General features: G+C 41.3%; 3 protein-coding genes across 6 annotated transcripts in view; 1 reads left to right on the plus strand and 2 right to left on the minus strand.

Annotated features, from left to right (window-relative positions):
• Positions 1-1,361: 1,361 nt before the first annotated feature.
• LOC103991868 (transcription repressor OFP14-like) lies at positions 1,362-1,964 on the minus strand. The gene has a single exon (XM_009411407.2). It carries the CDS (start codon positions 1,962-1,964, stop codon positions 1,362-1,364), a length of 603 nt encoding a protein of 200 aa, XP_009409682.2.
• A 1,738-nt stretch (positions 1,965-3,702) lies between these two features.
• Positions 3,703-11,161, minus strand: LOC135617154 (probable WRKY transcription factor 57). Of its 2 annotated transcripts, XM_065117111.1 has the most exons (7): positions 10,801-11,161; positions 10,407-10,679; positions 6,647-7,708; positions 6,357-6,553; positions 5,338-5,691; positions 5,057-5,261; positions 3,703-4,045 (listed from the first exon to the last, which is right to left on the minus strand). In XM_065117111.1, the coding sequence occupies exons 1-3, from the start codon at positions 11,070-11,072 to the stop codon at positions 7,540-7,542; spliced, it is 714 nt and encodes a 237-aa protein (XP_064973183.1). In that variant the 5' UTR covers positions 11,073-11,161; the 3' UTR covers positions 3,703-4,045; positions 5,057-5,261; positions 5,338-5,691; positions 6,357-6,553; positions 6,647-7,539. The 2 variants fall into 2 exon arrangements, with proteins under 2 accessions (XP_064973183.1, XP_064973184.1); XM_065117112.1 differs by lacking the exon at positions 6,357-6,553.
• A 5,160-nt stretch (positions 11,162-16,321) lies between these two features.
• LOC135617155 (uncharacterized) overlaps positions 16,322-27,641 on the plus strand; it is a 41,335-nt gene continuing 30,015 nt past the window's right edge. Inside the window, exons 1-3 of one of the 3 annotated variants that reach the window (XM_065117113.1) lie at positions 16,322-16,598; positions 17,988-18,237; positions 18,327-20,546. In XM_065117113.1, coding sequence (XP_064973185.1) covers positions 18,060-18,237; positions 18,327-20,546 — 2,398 coding nt within the window. In that variant the 5' untranslated portion in view covers positions 16,322-16,598; positions 17,988-18,059. Of the gene's footprint in view, positions 16,599-17,987; positions 18,238-18,326; positions 20,547-27,641 lie in introns of those variants that run through there. The other 2 variants (XM_065117114.1, XM_065117115.1) reach the window with 2 other exon arrangements.

Below are 27,641 nucleotides of genomic sequence, written 5' to 3' on the forward strand. Positions count from 1 at the left end.
GATACTTATACGGGAAGATAGGTCTGGCGCGAAATGAATTTTCCACAACAGAGAGGGAACCAAAAGAATATTATTTTTTAATACTAATAAATTTGAGATTACAAAAAATAACGAATTATGTAATTTTTTAAAGCCTTGACTTTAGCCACCCGAGAATCTCCCTACAAATATTTTCACACCAACTATAGTCATTAGCTGACATTTAATCGTAGAATCAATGTGAAACATAATTTGACATTTGTTTGACACAAAAGAAAACCAACATAGTAGGAGGTGCCCCTCCACTCGATTTCACATTGCATGGGGCTATACAAGTCAGTGCTGCACCACAAAAACCCAAACGGACCAATCTATAGGAGGTGTACGAGTCGATCGCCCGCTCAACCGTATTGCTGGAGATACGAGCAATTATTATCAATTATTGTACCCCTCGATTGTCTCCGTAAATATAAATATTGATTTCTTATCCCGGTATAATACATCAAGAGAAACACATTTGCACTAACTTAACCATCGGATGAGTCAAGTCGAGAATCTCCCCCTATTGTTAATATATTGTGCAGGATCTAACACACGATTAAGAACAACTAGACTCCAACTCAAGACTCCCTTGAAGGCCCAGTCAACACTTCGAGGCCGACCTCACTCTCTCATCATTCTTCCATTGAGAAATCATTTGGACAACATTATGCTTTTATGATTAGATCAAGTTATATCGACTCCTAGGCCACGACATAAAATGTGCATAATATTTTTGACGTTAGAATGAGGGCTATGAGCCATTAGCTCTCACAGAGGAGAGCACTGATAAGAATATTTAGTCTCACATTAGTTGAAGAGCAAGGGAACCAAAGACTTATAAGCCCTCCGGGTCACTTTTACATTTATAGATCCATTTTAAAGTTTACATGTCTCAAAATAATAATCAAATATTGACTTATTATATTGGTACTAGAAAGAGAGTCATAAGCCTCGTAGCGCTGATAAGGCTCTGATTTTTCTTTTAGACTCACGCGTCACTCTTACCCTCAAAACTATTTTTTTTTTTAGACTCACGTGTTACTCTTACCCTCAAAGATCTTGTTTTTAGACTCACGAGTCCGGACTTCCGTATTTACCGGTTTACCGGTTTGTGAAAACACGTAGTTCAACATTCTTATCAGGATCATAAATATATTATGCTATTGCTACTCTGTTCATACATCAAGAACAATGGGCGGCATCACACTGTAACGTAAGCACGCAATGTACGATCTCCTCTACGTTCCGAGGGCAAGACTATTAGTCTGTTTATTCTCCGGCGCCGATTAGACAATGCAATCATTGGAAAACGGTGACAACAGCGGATTTGCGATCGATGCCTACAGCATCACGCGACGAAAAGCCGCGGTCAGATCGGTGAAGGCCCTGAGAATGTCCTTGTGGACGCTCTGTTCGTTGAGCTCCAGATAGCAGAGGAGAAGCTGCTCCATAAACTCCCAATCCAACTGGTCATCCGCGCCCACCGCATTGTGCGCCTCCATCATCTCCTGCATTGATATCAGGAAATCATGGCAGGGATCCTTGGAGAACGTGATGACTGCGGTGCTGTCGACGCTGACCATGTCGGATTGACTGGTGGAGCTGGAGGCGGCGCTAACCCGGACTTCCTCCACGAGGGAGCTGGCCGCGGTGGGGGGCACGAAGAAACGCTCGGAAGCACGGATGACGTGCGGCGGCGGCCAGGTCAACCGCGGCGAGATGTCGGTGGGCTTGGAGATGTAGTAGGCTCGGCAGATGTCCTCCTCGTCGTCGTCAAAGTTTATGGCGGCGGCAGTCCGGTCGTTCTCGCTGTCGGAGGACGTGTTGATTAAGCACTTTCTGCCTGACAAGAGCCACAGGCAGATCGAAGGCTTGGATAGCGGCTTACTTAGTCTGGCGAAAGAGCCGTAACGAGATCTCTCGGTAGCTTTCTTCCTTCCCATTCCTTTTCTCTTCTCTTCTCTTGAGATATCTCATGCGGGATCGCGTCAAGTGTATTTATCGAGGAAACGGCATTGAAAACAAGATCGGAGGAGCAAGATGTAGCTGGAACAGATCATTTGCTCCTGGTTCGAGGTGCAGATTCCGGGCGCCTCTTGTGCTTCGAATAGCATTAAGGAATGGGAGTTATGGTGAATGGTCGTTCTTTAGAACTTGATATGGTACGGGGATTAATGCGTGATACGTCGAGAACGCAGAATAAGGAAAATTGTAATGACTTGTGGGGTATCAGGATCAGATTTGCTTCTGGTTTTGGCAGAGATTTTAGGCATTTGGGTTGTACCATCAAGGAATGGAGTTGCATGAAATTAACGGGATCCGTTTCTTTCGGAAAGAAGAAAGATATATGCATTAAATATGGTCTGATAGAGAATTGGCCCGAAACGAAGACGTCATTGTATGAACCATTTTGCAGACTAGGCTTCAATGCAAGTTTAATGCGACAGGGTTACTCAAGAAAGCTTGGACAATTCATGGATACTCTACCTATCAGTATTGCGGTAACGTACGACTGCTGATTACAGGCCCGGAAGAAAGCCAGAGCTAACTTACGTTCCTCTCGACATCCTGCTCTTGGTACAGGTTTTCATGAACACTACTCCATTCTAATGCTGCGCCACCAAAGTCAAAGTCAACAAAGAGGGAGCCAGGTCTCATGAAGGAAATAGGTAATGACAGTGACCGGAAGAATGCAGCAAGAAGAAGGGCATGCTCTGAGTGGCTACAATAGGATTTCTATCTGATTGAATGGTATTTTCTGTTGCTGTTGGGTTGGTAACTCGAAGAATATTTATGTAGATTTACAATGAGAAGTTGAAGATGCAGCCCTAACACGTCAATAGCAATAGCCGGAGGAAATTAACGCGTTGGGTCTCGCTACATCGACGTGGAAGAAATAGGTCGATGAAAGCATCAGAACCACACGATAACAATGACAGTGCTAGAATAAGCTTCAACACGGATAACCAAATACTACCTAGGGAAAACATTAACTCGGTTGGCATTTGGCAAGACATGAAAGCAACCTATTGCCTCTACAATGGAGCTTTTTCCTCGAGAAGAAACATTATGGCAGCTTTAGTTCTTGGTTCATGTCATCTTACAGCATCCTTGAATGATAACAGTGCAGGCATTTCCCGTAAAGATGGTCATGATATAATTACCGATCATTTATCTGCCAAGCAAGGTCAGAAGAGAATAAAAACCAGCTCATACATGTAGTGGAGGAGAGGTTTGACCACAAGAACACACAACAAAAGAACGAAAAGAAAATAGAGAACTTATCTGCTAAGGATTACAAGACTAAATTTGCTCTAAGGTCCATCTTGCTTTTTATTGTAAGGAATTTGCAAGACGCTGAGATGTTGCTGGAGATAACAAACGACTTTACATGCTTTGATTGGGACAGGAGGGAGAAACATGAAGGCACTGAAATCATTCACATGCTTTCATTTCTATTTCCCCTTGGAATATGCTATCAAGGACTTGAACGAATATTTTTTTCTACTCAAGAGACGGTCTGCTTAATAATTAGAGGACTTGACCGAGTAACATGTCACTTTATCACTAAGATCGGCCTTTTGAAGCATATGCGATAGGAAACAAGACAAAAATACAAACAAGAAACTTAATGATGATTACAGAACAACAGAAAAGAGTTCCCATCGGGCATCACCGAGATTGTGAAAATATAAATCTAGAATGAAGAATAGCTGAAGAGTTTAATCAAGGTATAGTGGATGCATAAAAAAAAAAAAAAGGGTATACAACAGAAATTGTCCCCAATCAATACAATGATACACAAGTACAACAGAAGTCAGTAAATGCAGGCAAGTCCAATGAAGTTAGGAGTTCATGAATAGTCAAGAAAACAAGCAGCATGATCTTACAGTTGACCTGAAGGAGATCAAAATTGCCCAATATTGCATGCCCCTTTATCCACAGCAAAGAAGAGATCTACTGAATAATACATTGGCATTTGCCACCATGATATCCAAATTCATCATCTGATGAGGAGTCGTCACTGCAACATAAACCCAACCAATTAAAACTCAATTATTTTCCATAAATTTGAATATGGAATCTAGGAAGGAAGAAAAGATGATAGTAAATGAACAAAAGAACCCTTGTGCTGAATTCCCATGTTCAACTGTTGTAACAGCTGTATCAAAAGTTATTTTGAAAAGAAATAATTACTGTACCCATACTGCATAAGGAAGAAGATGAGGCTCAAAATAGAAAATTCATGTCATTGATAGTTCTTGAACCTACTTTATCAAATATTATGTCTAATCTGTTGAAGTAAAATCTTAATCATTTCATGTAGTTAGTAAGGAGGATACTCGTTCCTCATCTTTAAAGTAACCACTGTCACAACCCAAGCTTTTAATTTAATTTCAATGGTTCCAAATCCAGAACGAAATTAAAAATCAATTCTCACATAAAAATCCATAAATCTCTTGCTGACAAACTTTGTTTGTGTTAGTCCGTAAGAAAGAGTCGAATAGACTTGTAGGATTTCCATATGGTTCAGAAACGATTATCAATAAACTTGACCAGGACTGGTGTTACTTTACTGCTCTCCATCTGGACTACGATAGGGATTTAACTATTGTGTCAGCCTTCGATAACACATTTTATTCAGGTTGTTCTTGTCATGTACTTAGCTTGAATAAATGCTTCATTTACAGGATTAAACCACGAGTTAACTCTTAAGTCTCACTGATTTTCACCATGCCAACCTGTTGGGGATCTGTGATCTCATGAGTGTAAATCTCACCCACCATCAAACTTTCTGGGGCTCTAAAAAATTGGATTATCTTGTTTACCCACGATGTCACATAAAACACAGCCAGCCAAATGGAAGATGAGCACAAAATTCATCACCTGAGGCATAAGTCCTAAAGATCATCATGACAAATATGAAGCAATAATTACGATTCATCTCTCTTCTTACCAGTATTAACATGTAAAACTTAGTCATAATCAGAGGAAACATGAAAAAACTTTTCTTGGTATTCAGATGGGACGATACCTGGGTTCATACTCCTTAATTTTCACAAGCTCATTACCATTTGTATCGGTCCACTGGACTTTGCATCTTTTGGTAAATCCACTTGGTAATTCTCTCAATGAGTCATTTGAATCAACAGCTTGAATGCCCAAAACAGAACCATCCGCGAATGGCTTCTTCAGGCTACTCTTCAGGTGCATATTTCTTTTGTCCTCATCAACCGCATCTTCAGTAACAGGTTACTTGGAATTATTAGTAGTGGAAGAATCTAATAAAGTTTCATAAAGATGTACTGGACCTACTTTGGGGGGAAATGTTACGTTCACTCCTGCGGAGGCATCGGAAAAACAGACGAAGGAAGCGCATCCACGAGAGACTTGGTCTTTTCTGGAAGCCAGCTGTAAATCAGGATGAACTTCTTGTTCGACCAATTGATACTATCTCCAGGGAAAAATTTGTGGGTTCTCATTCATTTCTGTAGCCTAGGATTATTGAGAGAGACCTTTGCTATAGCCTGAAGATGAATTTAAAAAAATCCTCCTTCCACTGTTGATATCATTGGAGAAGCTGCTCATCCGAGCCACGTGGATTCTTCTACAACATGAAGATCTAGGAGAGAGTTCCAGTTGGCTCCTCAAATATTGGGTTCCCTTTTACTGCAAGAACCATCAACGATGCAGCTGTTACATAACATCTTCTACAGCAGAACACAATTGACACAGGCTAACAAAAAAAAGTTGGGATTCAAACATGATGCTTTGCAAAGTCAGTGTACTATTCAATGTCACTTAATTTCATAATGTGGATTCAAATTGACAATGTCATAATGCAGTAATACAAATTTATTTCAATCACATGCCGATATTCTTGTAAATTTATCATATTTTGATTTCACATATTTACTCATAGACATTCAATTTATGAAGCTAGAATGCAACTCTGGAAATTTACTTTCCAGGGTGAAAATAAAGATTGCTGATATCATATAAAATCATGCACTTCCATCAAAAGCCTATACTTTCTATCGAGCATAATAAAACAGTTCATTTTCATGCATGATTCCAACAAAATTATAATAATATTTTTCAAGGAAAACTAATTACAGGAACAACCAAATCATTGTTCTCCTGATGAAAGTGTTTCGAGTGCAGAGGTCATATAATTCATGTTCTTTTTCAACTTATTTTTTCATCTCATACATTCTAACGTCGACATGCCAAAGTATCATAATGCTAATACAAATACAAATTTACAGAGAGCAAAAAAAAAAGGGAAGGGGGGGTGGGATTCCCCATGGAAAACAGAAAGAAATGAGCGATACCCAAATCAGACACATGAAACCTGAATCCCGCGCTAAAAAGCAGGAAAGAAATCTTTAGAAAGCTTCCCGACTGGAATTAGATGCCGTGACATGGAAAATTCCCAAGGAAACCTGATCCGCAATCCATAAACATACGTGCCGTTGCAACAAAACCTAATCAAAATCCCCGCTTCCCACCATAGCGACGAATTAGGCCTCTGATAAAAGAAAATTTACGAGGAATTAATCAAGAAAGTTACAGCAAGAACGGAAGGAAAAAGAAGAGGAGAAGGAATTGAAAAGTTCAAGACCTTGATTAGAGATCAAAAGAGGGAGGGGTTCCTCCGTATCGACGACGAACCCGGCGGTCCAACGACCCAGTAATATCGGCATCAGAGGCACGAGGTGAGGGGCGAAAGGAGAGGACGGCGCGACACGAGGTACCATCACCCCGCGGCTTCAGATCGTACTATCCCCGATCGATGACAACGGGATGGCGAGTGACGCACCGTGGATCTTGGTTGTGCCGCATCTATTTTTTGCACTGCAGATGCGCGCACTGCAGGAATGTGGTCTGCGAAAGGCTGGGACGCCTTCTTCCTAATTTTGATTCGTAGGCGTTGGGGGCTGACTTCTGTTGGATCGGCAACCTGGGTCCTTGGAAGTGACCCATGTATGTCCGGCCCTAATTGTAGTGGTTCTCTGATTCCTTCGGAAAACTCGAAATTTTCCCACTGTGTTATGGCACCACGTCGTGTTTGGAGTCGAGCAAATGAACTCCACGCTCACTCCCTTCTCCTTGCGAGCAAATTAACTTAGGAGATCAAAGGACCGCATACTTTCAAGTTATATGTATTGATAGATCCGTGTGGGTGAGGCACTGCATGACCTATGAGCCACCACGAGGAATGTCGAAGAACAGTTACCAGTCTCCTCCGGCCTTCTTTATCCACAGGGATAAGGGAGGTCATGGCAAAAGGTTGCACAGCTAAAGCATCTTTTACTCTCACACCAACATGATCAGTCTGCACAATATGGAAAGTCGAAGAAACCAAATGTTCTACAAGCTCTTTCTAACATACAAACATGACAGCACAGAGAGGCAGAGAGAGAGAGAGAGTGTGTGTGTCTTAATGCATCGGAAGAATTTGTAGAACTCGAGTGAGTAGTCGAGACTTTGGACAGCACGCTGGGAATCAATTAGCTACCAGAAGAGAGTGACCTCCGACGAAGGTTGGGACTCCTCCTCCGCATGCGATGGAGAATGCACGTGCCTGCCCTCGTATGTGGTGATCACCATGCGCGGATCTTCTGCCATCCGTTCGATCCGTTTCTTGACCCGGCAGTTCTCTTGTGTACACCGGTAGTAGCTCCTGTCCATGGCAAACATCATCATCACGGCAACTTACCATATGTAACAGTGATTTGGAAGAGCGTTTAGGCTACAAAAGAATGTGGTGTTCATCATCATCATGCATGCATGCCCTTCCAAAAGCCCGGAGCATCAGATCCGGCCACTTGCCATTCATTTCAGAACAGCAGTGGTCGGGCCACCAGCATAGAAGGAATGATTGCAAATTCCCTCAGTTCTTTTCCATGTAGTGCTGAGGCAGAGAGCTCAGTGGCATCATGAAGCGGCAGAGCTCCTCAGACGGGAGGACTCTTTGCTGGGAGCAAGTCAGATATGGGTGTGAGTGGGTCTCACTGTAGTCATCATCATCATCATCACCTGATAATGTGATCAAGGAGAGCAGCTCTCAATTATACCTTCTCCAGACGACCAATACGAATCTATATAGGGTAGCTATGCCCACAAGCAAACATATGATCCGTGTCAAGAAGGTCCAGCAAATGGAGAGATGAATGATGGTGCTTCACCCCCTATACGACGCTGGTCATCATTTCTCGTGATCTTGGCCAATCCTAACAGGGTCCCACCACCTCCCCTTGTTGCTTGCGAGAGCTTTAAGCTTTTCCAGAACCTGTAACAGTGACGTCTCCTCCTACAAGTACTAAGTTCAAGGTTCGACTTCTCCTACCGATGACTCTTGCCTTGCTAACACATGAATCTTGAGAGAAGGAAAAAGTATAGCCTGGACTTGGAAGGAGGGTTTCTCTAAGCTCAGGATGTGAGCTAACATGACTCCACTACGCAGGTGTTCGATATACAAACCCGCTGCATCACCTGAAGCTTCCACTTCTAGCATTAAACACCATTTGGTGGCAAAGCTACATCGGAGAGTTAGAAGAAGATTTGGTTCTCTTATCCTTAAAGAGAATCTAGGATGTGCTCTCAAAACATTTGATCGGTTCAATGCTTCCCGTCCGCCTGTGTTTGCGTCGTCTGATGGCCTAATTCAACTGAAATAATTGAACGCAAATAATTTCAAGGAAAAGATGAAAGAAAGAAAGAAACGACACAAGTTCATGAAGTGATACGACATGGACAATGATTGCCGTATAGAAACCTGATTCAAGACTAAAAGACAACTTTCCTTTTCCCAATAAACAAAAGAACCAATGATCTTTCGGGTGCATGAAGTTGAATGTCATTCCAAAGAAATATCATCAAGCCCTCAAAACTAAAATCAGAAATCCTCTAGCAATTCATCCTGGTCAGTGCCACCATAAATCCAGCACTTTTTTCTTGGGTAAACATTACAAGATATTGATTGTACTATAGCTAAACGTAAAGTTATCATTGAATGTATATGATGACTACATTGCTTCATACTTTTATGCTTGCTGAACAAGGAATGCTAAGCCTAACGTTTAGCGAACACCAACATTACTTGCTTGCAGATAATAAACAAGTAATTCATCCTAAAATTTTCAGTAATCTATATATAACTTTGGTTCATGCAAATGAGAAGTTTGTGTTCTAAGATAGGGCAACAAAAACAGGTAAAATGAAGTAAGTTATATTCACTTAGTAAATATAACCAACAGCTCACAGTACTTGTTTCTAAGTCTCCCTACTGGCTTGTTACACAAAAAAACAATTCAATTTCCATAACATTATTCATGCTCCGTTGCATATTCTTTGGGATTAGATTGAGAGAGATCATGCAGTTCTCTTATTCATGACCTTTTAACCTCAAGAAGAGACCTAACTCCTATCTTTAGGTGTCAGCAAACGATGATGGGGAGCTAAATATTGCCTTATAGCAGCACTTAATACGACTTCACATCTCACCTCAAACGAACGAGTTTATATATATATATATATATCAAAAACTAATGAAGAACTTATTTTCACTAGTCTTTTCAACATGCTAACATATATTTAGCATCTTTTATATCTTCTTTTATCATTTCTGTAAAAGACAATGTATATGTCATGTGATTTTTTAGCCAGAAAAGAAAACCAATATATGTACGGTATATCATTTAAAGTTATAGACTGACTTCTCCTTTGTGGATGTCCTATAATTACTTCTTTGGTCATGTTGTGATCAGAATTGTCACAGTTACCAAAGATTATTTCCAACATGTCGACCATTTTCGTGGGTTGAAATATCATGAAAGGAATGAAACATGTTATGAATAATGTTTTACAAGTTGAACTGTAATGTGTTCCCAATAAATTAATTATTTAGATATGCTTTTTCAGGAGAAACGATGGGTTTTCATGAAGACTTCTCTCGACATCCTCCCTTCTTGACTGCTGGAAAAACATGCATATCTTTGTCCTCGACATTTTATTGCTGATACGAAACTCAGTATGTCATGATTCTGCTTTGTTCTCTTGATACTTTACTATTTCTTGATTATTATTATTATTTATTTCGAGGTATATGCTGGCAAAAATAAGCCTGTTAATAGCTTTAAGACTCAAAGACTTCGTTGATATACTCCGTGTGTAGAACTCCATACTAATTCCATGATCTAGTAAGCAAGAAGATTTCTGGAGCCTATCTAGTCCTTAGCAGCATCATGAATCCAATGAGAGCTGGATCCTAAGCAGGATTTTGCATTCCTAATATGAAATAAAAGTAAATGGAAATTAGAAAGGAAGCATGGAAATGGGAAGTGCACTGTGACTTCTCATCTCATGCTGCATATACGTACCTTGGATGCTGGGTATTCTTCACAACCTTCTGCCCGTACTTTCTCCACTTGTAGCCATCATCTAGGACATCCACCTCGCTCATGGTCTTGAAACAAAACCTTGGTTCCCTCACCTTCCTCCTCACCTTAACTTTCTTCATCCTCATAGCACCAACAGATAGACCGTCGATGATGATGTTGTTGGCAGCAGGACCGTTCTTGTTGTTACTGTAATACTCGCCTGCAGCCACAGATGATCCTTTGTCGCTGGCTGCCCTATCTCCAGTGCGTGACCTGAATACGAAGCACAAATCAGACTCATGCGAAAGAAATCAGGTGAAAAGATCGAAATATCTCGTCTTGTATTTTTGATAAACCTATGCTATAAGGTCTTACATAGATTCTTTTGACTTACCATAGATCACTACTTGATCTTTGTGTCGGTGACTGCCCAAGACGACCTGAGCCATCGTTTCCATGATCCGGTGGCAAGGAGGGTAGGTTTCCCCTCAAGCGAGAGACAGCATCTTCTCCTCCCACAGTGCAAGTCTTGCTGAGAGAGTAGGGAGAGAAGGTCAGAGGAAGATGTGAGGCCTGGAGGTTGAAACCCATATGAGAAGTCGCCATTATCTCTGGATTCTCCACCAGACCTTGGTTCATCACCCCCTTGGAAGTGGATGGGAACATTTCTTCTTGCACTCTTCTTACCTCTGATCTCTCTCTCTCTCTCTCTCTCTCTCTCTCTCTCTCACAAAGGAAAGAGGGGTGTATGTGGTGAAAGGTACTGCAAGTCAATGAGAAAAAGAATATAGACTGCGTTTTGGAAGATAGCGTACAATAATATCAGTGTATATCGCACATCCAATTGGTGACTATCCTCATTACCTGCCAAATTGCACCACCATGTGATTTTTATACAGTACTACCAATATTTCTGCTTTTATTATAATACCTTTATTTTACTATGCTACAAAAATCTTAGACAAAAATAAATTACTGCTGACCTGCAAGTAAATTTAGAATTAGTAATATATCAATCATCTAAAAAATCTTATAAGAAGTATTTTTAGAGTATTATGAGTACTTTTTTGCTAATTAGTGTGAGTATCCTAAGGTGTAATACTAAATACGACTATTTTTCAAATTAAGAACATATTTCTTTATCCATTTGATATATTTAATATGACAATATATGTATCTGCAAAAAATATGTTAGTGTTTATTTGATATGATCTTTTTACGTTTGTTAATAATTTTATCTTTCGTATTATTTAAAATTTGAAGTATTTGTGCGTAACACTCTTTTTTAGATGCAAATCTTATTATTATAACAATAAAAAGGAAACAGAATCTCCTCATCTTATAAATTATGGAAAATTATAAAGTGTAGTATGACACATTATTTTTATGCTAAAAGAGTATTATACTACAAAAGTTTTTCCAACTAAAAACGGGGTATTTTGGACATCATATATTCAATCAAAAGTATTAGAAGACATGTAGCGGTTCAATAAACACCATCCATGATGTAAGAATGACAAAATAGTAAAAAAAAAAACAATGTAAAACCAAAAAATGATAACAATTGGAGTCTTATTTTTTCTATCAAAAAAAGAAATATAATCATCTTTTGCAATATAATCAGCAAAAACCTCTCAATCACCATCTTTTACAATAACCTTGATAATCACTTCTTTTTCATCTTTAAATATTTTTTTTCATTCTTTTACATATAACTCAAATGGAACAGTTAATTTGTTTATTAAATAATTAATATTTAAGATCAATTTAAAATAAATTATAAAAAATAACGTTTAATAATTGAAAATATAACAAAGAATTTTGTTATAACATAAGAAAATTAACTGATTATTTTACCTTTTGTAATTGTGTGTTAGTTCATTCACAAATGGTAAGTGCTAAGGCTGAATTCAATCTGAATGTTGTTAGCAAAAATATGCTATGACATGACCGGAAAACCACGAAGTTTAATTTTTCTAATATTTGAAAAATAAAAATAAAAATATAGAGACAAAGATAAATCTTTCCACCGGAAAATAAGTAGAGAGAGGAATCAAATAACAGCCCCATGTCACAGTGATATTTTATTCCACTAGTATTACATTATTTATACTGATGCAGGTTGAAGCAACAAATTACTTCCGTGTCACTCAAACTCCTACTGTTATTAAAATCCATCTCTTACTTGAACTTAAGTTTTTAGGTTATTACTATACTTATCAATATAATAATGTAAAATTCATCCACTTTTCTTATTTTAACATGATATATATTAATAGAGAGTTTGTTTCCCAAGTCATGGCTATCTCGAGCTCATTCCTAGTCATGATAAGGAACAAAAAAGAAAAGCTAAATGGAAAGCCATGGGAAAGATGCCTTTATCTGTTAAAAGTCAAATCTTTCCCTTCAAAAAGTCATCTGTTTTCACTTTATGCCACGATTCAATTACCAATTCATTTGGAATGATTCGATCGACGATTTGAGAAGCTTTCATCATTCTCTTCAAAAGAAGAGCAGTTCTCATCGTTCACATAACACTTAGAGATTCTCTCGCCTGGGGATCCCTCCTGCATATGAAGCAATAATGCTAAGTCGCTGCTCCAGGCTATGGAGGTGGAAGATGTAATGATAGGTGAGGAGCGGATGCCCACACGTTCTCCAGTAAAAGTCAAACTTTCACTCACTCCCACAGTTCTACTCTCTCACTTCCAATGCCCTTTAACTAGATGCAGATCGACTATTGGGCATGTGAGCTACGTAAACTTAGCTATCAATCGATAGCGTCAAAGAGTACTTGGTGTTTCGTGATTCTAGATTATAGTATCCACGCATGCGTTGGTATTTGCCGGAGTATATATATATGTGATATATATGTATATAAAGAGAGAGAGAGAGAGAGAGAGAGAGAGAAGTTGAACGAAACTAAGCAATCATCTGAGACTTAATGCTACATAAACTACGCAATCATCCAGGGAGTAATCAATCTTGGTTATGCACACACGTACAAACAATTAGTATCTTTTTCCAGCAACAGTACGTGGGTTATCATCTTTTTCACGTGCATGCATGCATGCCTGCATGCGAGATCATTATGGAGGAGAACTGCGCAGCTGTACAAAGCCTTCATCCCGATTAATTAAGGCATGCCTATCTGGTAGGATTGAGTAAAGGACGCTCGCACTGCCCATGCACGCGTGTGGAGACTTTGTCTGCGTTGTATATAACTTTCACGGAAGTTCTTCGGTGGTGAAGGATGTTGTTCTTCGGCAGCTTTGGCGACCCTTAATTAGCTTCATTATCCATATGCTCGTAGGGATCGATAATGTTTCCTGCTAGGTAATTACAGGTTATGTATTCATCCCGGCGCAAGCTATGGGATACGAAGAGAAGTCAAATAGCAAAAGGAATATGACAAGAACATGAGAGGCTTTATAGCCTCCATCATTTCTATCCCTTGCCATGATTACATCCCACCATCTCTCCTTCCCAGTAACTCTCCCTCCTCCTCCTTTTCAGTGTCTCCAGGCTCTCACTTTTGATCCCACCATACGGAATTTGATCTTCTTTAAAACTATTAGGGGGGATGGAAACAGTGCACAGACCAGATAAAGTACAGCAAACTGATAATTAAATTCTGCACCCTCTGAAGCTATCGGAAAGACCCAAGTTTGTCAAAACAAGGAAATCCTGAATTGGCCAACCTCTCGTTAACCTGTTACGTTTCAGAAGATGGCTCGCCATGGTGGCTGACACAGAGAGCTCACCATCCATCCAGCCTGTGTTGTGTTGGTGCAGTCCAGATAGAGTTTGGTGTACATGTGTGTGTGTGGAGTTGACTAGATACACAGCTGTGGTCCATCGAGTCCGAGGATGCGCCCACATCCGCAGCAGACGGAGTTCATGAGCATCCATTTGACGGAAATGCTATCAACTATACTTGCTCATGATCATTCCACTGCGAGCCAGGGACCATACTTGTCCCAGCGAAAGTAGACATCCACCTGTGACCTGTTACCGGACAGCGAGGACCAGTATATTCGAAGTTGGACACACAGAGCAGACCTGAAGCTAGATGTCAAATTTGCTGCCCCCTCAGTAACTCTCTGTTAATTCATGAGCCACTTCAGCTGGATCCATTCGGATCTGTAACTCTTTGGTGATAACTCTGACTCCAGTTCAGTGGAAAAATTAATCCAGCAAATAAACCTTGTCCAACTTGCAGAAGTCAGAATAACAGGGTAGAAATTAGAGCAGATGAACCTGGGCTAGCCCACTTTATAGTGTGGTGCTTGGATCTCCTGGGACTGTTTATTTTTCTCTTTATTCTTTCGGCTCTTCTATTTGTTGGTCCAACTCATATATAGGCTTAGTTAATTGACCTATTGAGCCCAAATCACTAATTGAAAGCAGAAATTAAAAAAAGAGAGAGATAAGGTAAGGTGCAGCGTGTGTGCGCGCGCTGTGAACGAGTGCAGCGTGCGTGTGTGCAGATGCGCGTGCATCGAGCGATGGTGCAGAGAGAAATAGAGAGAGAAAGTTAAGGTGTTTGAGTTTTCTATTTGACGATCGGTGGTCAAATATCATCAGTTTTGGCTCAAATTTTATGTAGAGAATCCTTGCAGCAAACTCTACAATCCTAACGGTGTCGATCTACAGTTTATCCTTTCTAAGATATTTTTTATTATACACACGTGAGACATAGATTTGTTATCTTTACTATTGACAGTGAAAATTTGAGGTGGACTACGGTCCCATAATTTTTTTCACATTATGTTTTACACGTTAAAAGGTTTGGTATTGATTTTTTGCTCTATTGTTTATATTATGCTGGTTGATATTTATATTTGAATATCAAGTTTGTATTTTGATAATAAACCCATTTTGATACATAAAGTGGGAAAAAAATATTATGCTTTAAATATTTTTTCCTAACACTATTAAGTTATAAGTCTAATACGATCATCGCTTCTACCATTGAAATGAATTACAAATTTTTTTGTTTTCCTTGTTAATTCTACGAAAGTTCGCTAGCAGGATGACTTCTCTCTATTGATATATGATATCATGTAATCCATCAAACAATCTAGCAAGCATAGAATATTGTTGACAACAGTCCTCAAGTTGCAAGGAGGAGTGTAGGTTTCGTTTTCCTAGTTTCTTTTTGGATGAAAAATACGAAAAGACTAATAATCATCCAAATTTATCACAAATATTTATTTTCTTCAAATACGAAAGGATATCCGAACCCGATTAGAGGTAGATGTGAGTATTAAAAGAAAACCAGTTATTTATTGTTATCACTGATGAAATACACGTATAACATTTTATTCGAATTTAAATCGACTAACAAATAGCCAAGATAACATGAATAGGGATTTGAAATCAATTTCGATATAAACTTAGTTTTCTCTTTTCCAATCTATCTCAAATCCTAATTAAAAAAAATAAAAATATGATTCAATCAAGATTAATAATCTGAAAAGGGAAAAAAAAACTCTATATCTCGAATTATTTTTTTTGATGCTTAAAACATTAATTTGATTTTAGCGTATTAGGGGCCCTCCGAGCGATAAATCGCAATTGGAGGGCAAAAAGAAAAGACCTGCATCGCAGTTACGGGGGAACCTGTCGATTTCAGGAACTTCACGAATCGTAAAGCGAAAGATCGTCATCTCTAATGTCGCAGTCGAAGAACAATAAAAGACCCGCATGGCAGACTCGCAGTTATGCTGTTTTACCTTGACCGGTGGATTTCAGGAATTCACGAATCATAAAGCTGAAGATCGTTTGTTTTTATGTCCGTATATCTCACATCGCACGGTGGTTAAGTTGTACCGCAGAGAGCTTATCTGCGGTGGAACTCCCCGTAGTTTCCCCACGCAATAATAATAACGAAGACCTCGTTGGGGGTTTCCTAAACAGATCCTTACGCCTCTTACCCCCCTTCTCCGCTCTACTTCGACCGCCCGTTACGGTCTCTCCTCGATCATTACCGCCACCTTCGACGGTGGCGACGGTGACACTGGGTGGTTCGCTATCTGCAAAGACCGTTCGAGCCGTCGTGGATTGGACGCTTTCCCATATTCGAGGGTTCTTCCTCCGCGATCCAACCCATATTCTTTAGATTCCAGGTTTAACGCTATCATTCTCATCGGAGCCGTCCCGAGATAGAACGTGGAGGCAATAATCGTGGTAGGGATTGATTCTGGATGCATTTTGATATTCGGAAGTGGGTTTCTCGCCTCAGGATTCTATCTTCATTAGTTGATTGATGTTCGAATAGGCTCTCACTTTGTGCGAGCCCATTGGATATGGATTTATCTACCTGTTTCATATGATTGAACTGGTTTTTGGCCATGCATGCTGTATTTTGTCATATCACTGTTGACGCGAAGGGTCGTGGGTAGGACGCTTCATTTGTGAAGTGATAGGAGCTACGGAGTTGTGTCAAGACAATTTAAGGTTTATTTGGTCCCTTTGTTCAATATCTTTGTTGTCACTTATGTAGGTTGTACGAACTTATGGTATTCACGGGCTTGCTTGCCTTCGTAGAAAACCTAAAAGATTGTGTAGAACCTAATATTGCAATATAGTCTTAAAATTATGACTATTTTATGGGCTTTTCTTGTCATCTTTAGGTTGACATTATCTTTTTGTGGTCATTTATTTCTTTATATTGGGCTTAATTTCATCTGATTTCCAGGAACTAGCAGAACGTTTTTGGCTTCTTTGATTGGTTTGAACAGCATGTTGATCTTGAGGTGATGTAGATGGAGAATAAAATCATTTTGATCCAAAATTGTGGGAGACCTTTCCTTTACCCCTATTCATGGCCTAGGATGGGCAATTTGGTCTGGCATGTGTTCCTTGAATTAACAGACTTAGTTAGCAGACTGAGACTTTTTTTTCAGGATTGACGTGGCCATCTTTGGTTGCATTTGTCAAGTTACTCTGTAGAACAAGGGAAAAAAATGGAAACTAAAGATACAGAACAGAAATACGAATTGGGTACATGCAACACTGTGTATTGTGAATAGACTGGTATCCATAATGTCAATCCCATTGATTTTCTTTAATCTGCTTTTGGTTTAAAGGAGAATATTAGTTCATTAGGAGAGTGGCATTGCATGAAGTGACACATTCATTTCCATGGACTAGAGTAATTTTATCAAGCTAACTATATCTTTTAATATTTAAATTTTTTCAAAATAAGTAGAACTTTGAGCCACCAGGAACTGGCTTTGAACTTCTCTTCGGGAGGTTCCTTGTTCTTGTTATAAGTTTGTTGCTGGACATAGACTTTGATTTAGCCTGTGATTACATGACACAATTTGAGACAATTAGTTGTTGATTATTGTTCTTGAGGGAGACTGATAGGAGCACAAACTTAAATACCTTAAGGCTGAGATTTGTAATATTTTCTTTTTGGTTTTTATCTGGTGGTTTATGCGACTTGAAGCCTTAATAACTTGATGCCATGTGATTAATATTCAAATACAATTATGAATTTTCATTACATTTGTCAAGTTATTACATTTCTATCATGTGGTTGTCCTCATCTCTTTCATTTTGTTTCTGCAGTGCGTAGTCTGCCTTCAGATGGGTCTCTGCTGATTGAATTGATAATTATAACATTTGGACCAAGCAAGAAATATGTCTTACTGTGATGAAGCTGGAGATGGTCCTGCTGTACTACGGTTGCAAAATTGGGGTCATTTAAAGTTTCAATTTCAGTTATCGGACTTTTCTGAAGCTTTTATTTCACCATCTAGGGAGTTGTTGCTGCTGCTTTCTAATAAGCTTGAAGCTTTGTTACTTCCTCTAGTTGCTGGTATTGTCTCAAATCCTATCAAACCTTTCTTCATCCATTCTCCATACTTGTACTTGCTCCTTAGCAAGTATGCTTTTGTATATTTTCAGGAAATGAGTCAGGCAAGTTGATAAGCAGCGATGGTTCATGCCAGTCTTCTTTTGCAACTCTTCAACAACCCGGTTTATTACCTTTCTGTTCTCCAGAACCAAGAACGGTTGTTGCATCAAACTCATCTTGTGATGCCACATGCACTACTGAACCGACAGAAGTAGTTCCGTTTTCTACTTTTGCACAAAAAGGGAATTCTTCAGTGTTTGATTATTATCCTGTGATTTCTGATGTGAAGTCATTGGCTTGGGGACACTGCAGTGATGCATACAGTCGCTTTGGAAATTCTAGTTTTAGAGAATTTCTTATAGTCTCAGGTAACAATGATATTATTATTCATGCTTTTCGTTATCACAGTGAAAACACAAATATTATTGAATCATCTCCTGAAGACGGAGATGTTCATGGCACGTGGGTGGAGTGGGGTTCAGCGCATTGTTCACAGTCAAAGGAGCAGTTCTTGCATTCTCATGGCTTTGGAAATTTGCATGAGAAAGATGAGAACACTAGAACTTCGGAAAGGTTAAACGTTCATAATCAAACAGGGAATGCTAACTCATCTTATGACACAAACAAGAATTGGTTTCGGACTTTTCTTACTGAACTGGAGACAAGTGTTTCTGATGGCAAGTACTTGGGATTGTTCCCTGCACAAGCTTCATTCCCTCATTCAGCAAATGTTGTATCTTTCAGTATATACGATAGCACTTTAGCATTTCTTTCTTATGCCAGTCCTCTTACCCAAGAGGAGACCCATAGTGTTGGAACTGCAGACGGGCTTGTGACTAATGAATCCATATCCAAGGTTTCAAGTAGCTTCCAGTCCAAAAGTGAACTTAGAGGTCTCTCATACAAATCCTCAAGAGTGTTCTTCAGCACCTCACATCATTTCATTGGTTTGGCATTGACTTTTTCTGCTGACACTTCTATTATCAGTCAGGAAAATTGCCTTAAAGATTCAATGAACACAATAGTGGTGGTTATTAAGCTACACCACTGGGGTATACAGTGGGTTTGTTCAGTGGACCTTGAGGACTCGTATCCTGGTTCAGGTCCAAGTCCACCATGGGCTGACATTCAGTTTTCAGCCAACTTTCTTGTTTGCCTTAACACCTCTGGGTTGGTCAATATTTGGGTTGCAAATACTGGTATGCTTGTTGCACAGTTTGACACCTTGCGGAGCTGTGAAGTGGACTCCGGAATGCCTTTGAGCAGATATGCATCTTATGAAGAGTCTGATTTCGATGATGTTGATCAAGGTGCTGGGGATGCTAAAAATCACTGTATTTTCAAAAAGTTGGTGGTGGCTTCACATTCTTTGCACCTAGCTATAATCAATGAACATGGGGTAGTCTATTTACTTTATGCTGGTGACTATATCTCAGAAAAGCATCATGAAGCCAACAAATTCATGCCCCATTTTGAGCATTTTGATCTCGGTATCCTGGCGGGTTGGAAGGTTGCTGGTAGTTGTATAGGTAGTCAACAGTCATTTGGTGGTCTATCTAGTGGCCAAGAGTTAGTTGATTTAGATATGTCCGGTCAAGATTTTCCAATTTCAAAGCACATGAATGGTACTAAACAAATGAAAAGATTGAAAAATCATTTTTGGCGTATAGAAGACCAAACAGCAAGTGGTTTCAATACTGCTTCACAGATAAGTTGTCAGAGAATTTCCGACTGTGAATCCAGAAAATCTGCTCCCATGCGAAGAATATTTATGCCTTTAGACAGATTCAATAATGATGATTGTATTTGCTTTTCACCCTTTGGAATCACAAGGCTTGTCAAATGTTGCAATTTGAAGGAACGGCAAGGCTACAAAATTGTTCATACCGACTTACATGTGAAACGGAAAGCTCTTGATGAAGGAGATTTGTATACATGTGGGCGGTTGAAAACACACTCTTCTGCTACGAGAGATTCCTTTTTTATTGGAGAATCTCTTGGCTGCTTTTTTCAAGGATTTTTGTATCTAATTACCCAGCATGGCCTCTCTGTTGTTCTCCCATCAATTTCAATTTCATCTGCTGTGTTCCCAGTAAAATCAATTAGATATTGGAACCCAGATGCTGTTGTGAGCAGTGACTTTGATATTGAGAACATGTTGACGATACACAAACCTGACGAGCAGTGGAGGCCTTGGCAAATGGAGGTGGTAGATAGAATTCTTATATTTGAAGGGTCTAAAGAGGCTGAGCATGTCTGTTTGGAGAATGGTAAATACATTTACATGCTACATACTCTATTGTTCTGCTTCCTAATAGAATCTTTTAATCTTCAAACTTTGCTTTCTTTTGTTTTATATAAATCAAGAATCTTAATGTGATGCTTTCTATCCAGTTTATGCATGCTGAAATATTGCATTGGACTTGTTATAGGCTGTATAGTATAACTGACCTTAATCAACAATGGTATGTTGGAGCCAGTTAGACAGATGTTTATTAAGAAGTACTTACAAACGAATTTGATGATTCGTTATACTCTCTCTTACAGGTTGTTTATATCAAGCTTGAAGTTATAAAATGAAAATTCATCTCTTTATAAGCTACTATGGGAAGTTTGTCATTGCTTTTCTTTACTTCATAAGCCTACCCTACCTAAATTTTTTGGCAAGTTGTTATAGGTATATGAAATATTTGGTCTGGTCTGATGAGTGCTATTCTTTTACATCATCAGGTGCTAGCATAAACAAAATGCATTAGCTGATATTCTCTTTGATGGCGTATTTGTTTCTATGAGTCTCTTCTTGCTGTAAATGGATTGTTTCTGTAGTGTATAAGAGATAGGCCCGTTAACTTGAAACTTTATTCTTCACTTTTCCAACGAGAAATACTGGTTCATTTTGGTTTAGCATCTTGGGATTGTCTGATAGTAAACAGTCTGCATGTCTTCATTAACAGTCTGTATTGATTAACTGATTTTAATACGAAATGTAAAATCTCTTTGCACCAAATGCCATGTTAACAAGACATGTAGGGCAGCAATGCAAAAATCTACAAGAACTTACTGCATTGGTGCTAAGGAAGGCCAAGTTAGTTTCTACCTAAAGTATTGTCCTGGCAAAGGATGTCTTTAGTATTTGTGGCAACTTTGCATTTGATATATGGGGATAATGATTCTATTTACATGTTTCACTACCAGTGAAATGAATGGTTATTATTATATGTACAGCAAACTTATTGTGATAGGTGGTGAATATCAAGTTATCACTAAATCTAAAGCTTTGTTGGTTTAGGATATGAAAATGTAGGGGCTATTAGGGCAAATATAATATGCTTTTTTTTCTAGGATATGATAATATGGAAGATAAAATAGAGAGGGAAGAGGAGACAAAAATAATACTTGCATTTACCCCAAGTGCCACATTTAAGTGTTTTGATTTTGAACCCAAGGATTTTAATTTCGAATGCGGGCGGTACATACCGATACATGGACCGCTCACTACCGGGCGGTACCGTTGATCTAGCCCCGTATCGATTGTTATTGCTTGAAACAGGTCGGTAACGATCGATTTCGATCGTCGCCATCCGCTATCGGGCGGTATCAGCCTGGTTGCGGCGAGGGAAGAAGAAGCGTTGAGGGAGAAGGTACTTGAAGAAGAGGGAGAATCGGGAGAACCTCGATGCTTCCCGATCCGACGCCTCCCTCCCTCAACGACCCCGATCCAAGAGGTAATGGAGAGGCGGTGACTCGACTTATTCTTCACCACGTTCTTTGGAGACGTCTGCGGCCTTTGACGTCTTCGCCGAACGCCGCAGATGAGAAGAAAAGTAGGCGACGTTGCTGAGGCAGCGTACGCCTCCTTTTTCTTATATATATATATATATATGTATATGTACCGAGCGGGACACCCTGGCGTATCACTCGGTATGCCTGTACTGTATTGTATCAAGCAAAGCTCGAAACATCGATACAGTACGAAATTAAGAACCTTGTTTGAACCAAGGTCTGCCATACTGAAGCGTACTGTCCGTACCGGGTGGTACGTACCTGTCCGACGGGTTACCGGTATGCGGATCGCCTCGTACCGCTACAATATTTACTGTAGCACTACTACAGTGCTACAGTATCATACTGTAGCACTGCTACAGTATGAAAAAATAAAATAAAATTATTCGATACACCAGGGTGTACCGCTCGGTACGCCCTGATGTACCGCCCTGTAACGGACAAACTTCTAAACAAGATGTTGGATGTAATGCTTATGTCTGTCCGTTGTCTTTTGGCATGTTCATGCCTTGTACAGCAGGTAGAGGGGCGGCCGAAGGCTAAATAGTCCCATGTTAGTTGGGTTGGTGGCCTCTTTAGGCTTGTAAATAAAGGTTGTGTCATGTGGACACGTGCGAGAGCTTTTCGGTCTGTAATGGACCATTTTACCCTTTGTTGTGCCACTGTTTAGAGCTTGTAAAGTCTGTTTGTAATTTGCATAGTCTATGAAGTGTTTTCCGGACATGTTTGCTTGTGGATCCCGATTGAGGCGTTCTCTTTAACCCGTTCTCTCTTTTGTTGGTCCTAAGGGACAATGGGGGGGCTTCGGGGAGGCTGACCTTTGCGGACGGACGCGCGAGGGTGCCGCACGCCTTAGGCAAAACCAGCTAAGGTCGTGACATTATGGTATCAGAGCGGGACAAGCACTCATAGAAACACTTGACATGCAAACGTGGGGGACCTAGCGGGGCTGCGTTGAGGGCAGTCAGCACACGCGCGACCGTTTGAGGGAAAACGAGCATGGAGATGTAGGGAAAAGAGTCGCTCAGAGGAGCGAGCATCTGAGATTGGCATTCAGAGGAATGGCCAACCCTTCGCGCAAGAGGCACCACGAGAACAGGCAAGCTTGGAAGAATTTGGAGCGCACAAAGGTTGGGATGGCTGAGTTTGAGCTACGGCTCAACGTTGACAACTATACTTGATGGTGCTCTAGGCAAGCGAGGCGCTTGGCAAGAATGAGACCATCCAAGGTGGAATGAGTTGCTCAACGACCAAAAGAGTTATGCAAAAGCTCACAGAGGTGAGGGGAATTGCTAACTCGAAGAATTTGGTACTCATGCATGGGCTTGTATGCGGACGATGGAATGTTTGTGGCCATCCCAAGGCGGTCGAGACTCGGCGCCATGGAGCATTGAAACTTTCTCTTCGGCATGCAAAGGATACGTCCGGAGGAGGCTGAAGTGTGCAACGAGTTTAGCATGTTGCTAGGCCTTGAGGGGTGCGGCGGTGGCTGTATTGACGTGGAGGCGCAATCTAGCAAGTGCGTTTGCAAGAGGCAGAACAATGCACAGTTTGTTCAGCAGATCGGAGTAGTCCAAGGGGATGGTGGTCTCCGAAACGAAGAGAGATGTTGCTCCAATGGGACAGTTATCTAGGAGGGATAAGTCTCGGCACTCCAGAGGGAGAATCATGTGAGACGGACTTCACATGTTGAGGAGGAGTACCTCACAAACAACAACTTCACGAAGCTCGATGGACTGAGTAAGCGGCGAGGAGTTGTCGTATGATCTCGCTCGAGAGAATGCATTGGTAGATGCATTGCGAGATCAAGTGGGGGAGCGACCTAAAGCAACTTATGAAGGTACACTTGGAGTCGATGTGGAGATCGGACTCAAGGGAGGGCTGACCCGTGGAATGGTGGGCGCGAGGGCCACCATCGACTCAATGCAAAAACGAGGAGCGGAACAACTTGGGTGTAACTTGGCGAAGTACCCAAGCCGCATGAAGGGAACCAGCATAGAAGTTGGAACATGAAGCAGAGGCACAGTGCTTTCCTTAGACAGAGGTCAAGGACATGAACTCTTGTAGAGGCAAGAGTAGGATCATGTTGTTCTATGGGTCCTTCTTTCTGACGAAGCGGACTCATCTTGCATGGTGCCAAAGATGAAGGGAGCTTCGCGGCACATGCACCTTAACTCGGAGAAGCATTTGATGGAGGAACTAAGGCGACTCAATTTGCGGAGGCGAAGTTAGGTTCAGAAGGGCCTTAGCACGGGGCAAGAGGACGCAGAGGCGGGTACTCTTGAAGAATATGCCACAGTGTTGTCATTTGAGTTGCTATGAAGGAAGCAGTGCGCAACGGAGATTGTGCTGGTAGGGGCAGAGGCCCAGGATCCAGACAATGGTGCACAGATTACAGTGAAGTTGGTGGACTTCGAGAGCTACTAGGCGACGGACTGTCCTAGAGCGGTGCTTCATCTATGTGTGACCCAGGAGTGGGTGGATGAAGGTCGATTGCCAGAGGAGCGAACAAAATCGAAGGTGGAAGGGACCCTGCGATGTATTGGCAGAGGCCACACATGGAGGGTTCACAATTCGAGTTTATTCCACAAGGATCAGAATGCAATGGAGATGTCACCAGGAGGCGACATGGTGCAGCGGATCGTGGTGGAACAGTTCGTGGCAATGCGATACACACAATCTGTCCCGTGAGGGATGAGATCATATGGAGGTATGATCGGGAGCTACTGGGAGCTCCGCTTTGGTGAACAACACGACGACAGGAAGGGCTATGGATTCAAGGAGTGAAGGCCATGGTACCGCAGAGGCGGGTCTTCCGGGCGTGCACCGAATTTTGCATCGGATGAAAACCTTGGTCATCAGCATATGGGGGCTGGGTTCCACCAAGGGAAAAGTTCGAATGCAAGTACCAGTGAGTTTCATGGGAGGGACTTGATCATGCAGAGGTATGATCGAAGCAGCTGGAGAGTTGGACTTCTCCAGAGCTCATATTCGCTTAAGGGAGCCCGACAAGTCAGAGGACAAGGTCGAGTAAGCGAACGTTGCTACCAAGGAAGCTAAGGAGAACAGAATCGGTGCAAACTCTACAACGTGATGGCAGAGGCCATGCATGGGAGTTGCAGTCTGTCTTTCCATCGACCAAACGGACTGCTTGGAGAACACAGTGGTGTTGACGCAGGGGGTCGAAAGGGGCGAGGAAGCGACGACGAGTCCAGAGGGACTTAGCTACCCAAAATCAAGCATCAGTTAGAATGGAGGTGGACTCAGAGGAGTGCCACGGAGACATCTCTACTGATTGTGAAGGAAAGGGATACAAAGGCGAGGCGACGGATAGTAGGGCCATGGGCGTGGCAGCGCCATGGTACCGCAGAGGCGGGACTTCCGTGCAAGTCATTGATCCCTTGCTCTCACGGAGGGAGAGCGCTTGGTCGTGAAAGGGGCCGAGGAGGTGGAGCATGCAGAGGCAATCTCCGTACCGAGACAAGGCTGAAGGGCAGAGGCCAAGAAACTTCGTAAGACCGGTGTCAACAAGTTTCTCATCAAGATAGCCGTAAGTGAAGGACTTCGGGTCATGCAAGAGTGCACGACCAAGGAACGAAGCAGGCAGTACGCGGTGCTGTACCTTTGCTACTTAGTGGAGTAGGCGGCAGGGTTGATGGAGAAGACGGTACAATCCCAGAGGCGACCTCATCTATCAGAGAATTACTCCAAGTTGGGGTGAAAACTTCCTGCATTCCAGAAGTTCAATGGCATTGAGAAGGTGAATCACAGTAACTAACTCAACGCAAGGAGTGCAAACACTTCAAGTGCTTCAGAAGTGTGAGCAAAGAGCAGGCGAAGGCCAGTAACCAGCTCGATGCATGAAGTACAACCTCGAGGAGGCGGGCGAAGTCAAGTAACTTTTGCCTTCTCAACTCTTAAGAGAATGGGCGAAACCGAGTACCCCAATTCTCTTATCTATCCAGCAGAGGAGCGCTGCACAAGTTCAAAGACCCTTCGAAGATAATGGAAGACAATAGTTGTCAAATCCTCACCAACGGTGATCAGTGCTACTGAGAGTAGATTGTCCGCCTCATTTCCCAACGAAATGCCAATCGAAAGCGGAAGTGATGCGAACCTACTTGGATGTGACAACTAACTGAAAGAAGAGTCAATGAGCAGATTTTGTGGAGGAAGGACCCAAAACTTCAGAAGTTTGCGAGGCGATGCTCGTTAAAGCTCCAACAAGCATCCACCCAGTTCAAGCAGCATGTGGAAATTTTGAGAGACTGGCGCAGTAAGGATGGTCTTTTCCTTCATTTGGTGGATCCGCAGGAATCAACGAGGATCAATACAACTCAGCCAACCCCACACCAGAGTCAGAGTCATTGGCGAGTTGAAGCAGCATGGCGGATCAAAGGTTCGACTACTCAGAAACAGCAGCGGAGAGCAGCTGGGAGCCAGGAGGCGCATTGCAGCTGGAGCGGAAGATTGAAGACTCAGCAAAGGCGAAGAGTTGCAGTGTTCACAAAGGCTTCGACGAGGACGTCGAAGGGATAAGTGGGGGAGAATGTAACGGACAAACTTCTAAACAAGATGTTGGATGTAATGCTTATGTCTGTCCGTTGTCTTTTGACATGTTCATGCCTTGTACAGCAGGTAGAGGGGCGGCCGAAGGCTAAATAGTCCCATGTTAGTTGGGTTGGTGGCCTCTTTAGGCTTGTAAATAAAGGTTGTGTCATGTGGACACGTGCGAGAGCTTTTCGGTCTGTAATGGACCATTTTACCCTTTGTTGTGCCACTGTTTAGAGCTTGTAAAGTCTGTTTGTAATTTGCATAGTCTATGAAGTGTTTTCCGGACATGTTTGCTTGTGGATCCCGATTGAGGCGTTCTCTTTAACCCGTTCTCTCTTTTGTTGGTCCTAAGGGACAATGGGGGGGCTTCGGGGAGGCTGACCTTTGCGGACGGACGCGCGAGGGTGCCGCACGCCTTAGGCAAAACCAGCTAAGGTCGTGACAGCCCGGTACATCAGTACCGTACTGTACTGAGCTCGGGTCGAAACACCGATACGGTACGGTATGGTACGGCGAACCTTGGTTTGAATCATACGTGCTTCATACATGGGCTATGTAATGACACCATCTTTCTCTTTTTGGAGTAAATCTACGTCCAAATTTGTTAATCTTATGATATATATATATATATATATATATATATATATATAGGCTGGTTATCAACCTCAAATTCTTTATCTTGTTCCATTTTTATTCTTCTTTTTCTTAGGCATTCTAGGTACATAATGACATTTGAGAAAAACTTAATCAATATAAAAAAAGACTTTTGAAACAAATTCTTTTGTAGTGTAGAAACTCAACTCCAGTTATATGTTTGTGACTGAGAATGCAATATTTGACCCATCAATGATGAGTCCTTATCATTGTTATGGGTCATTGTGTAATGACCTTTAGAATTTAGATTTGCCTTAATAATAAAAAAAATGGCTAAATTGAAAACTTGGGTACTAAGTGGCTCATTTGAGAAGACTCAAACCTTTTCTTGATGTACATCTCTGTGTCTATTTGTAAAAAGACTCCAGTAAAGT

The sequence above is a fragment of the Musa acuminata genome, chromosome BXJ2-7 (genome assembly GCF_036884655.1).
Source record: "Musa acuminata AAA Group cultivar baxijiao chromosome BXJ2-7, Cavendish_Baxijiao_AAA, whole genome shotgun sequence".
Taxonomy (NCBI): domain Eukaryota; kingdom Viridiplantae; phylum Streptophyta; class Magnoliopsida; order Zingiberales; family Musaceae; genus Musa; species Musa acuminata.

Coding starts and splice junctions, on each gene's coding strand:
- LOC103991868 (XM_009411407.2), bottom strand. CDS start 1,964: ATGGGAAGGAAGAAAGCTACCGAGAGATCTCGTTACGGCTCTTTCGCC.
- LOC135617154 (XM_065117112.1), bottom strand. CDS start 11,072: ATGTTCCCATCCACTTCCAAGGGGGTGATGAACCAAGGTCTGGTGGAG. Junction 10,680..10,800: donor AGATCAAGTAGTGATCTATG/GTAAGTCAAAAG, acceptor CTTCGTATTCAG/GTCACGCACTGGAGATAGGG. Junction 7,709..10,406: donor AAGAATACCCAGCATCCAAG/GTACGTATATGC, acceptor TGCCATGGACAG/GAGCTACTACCGGTGTACAC.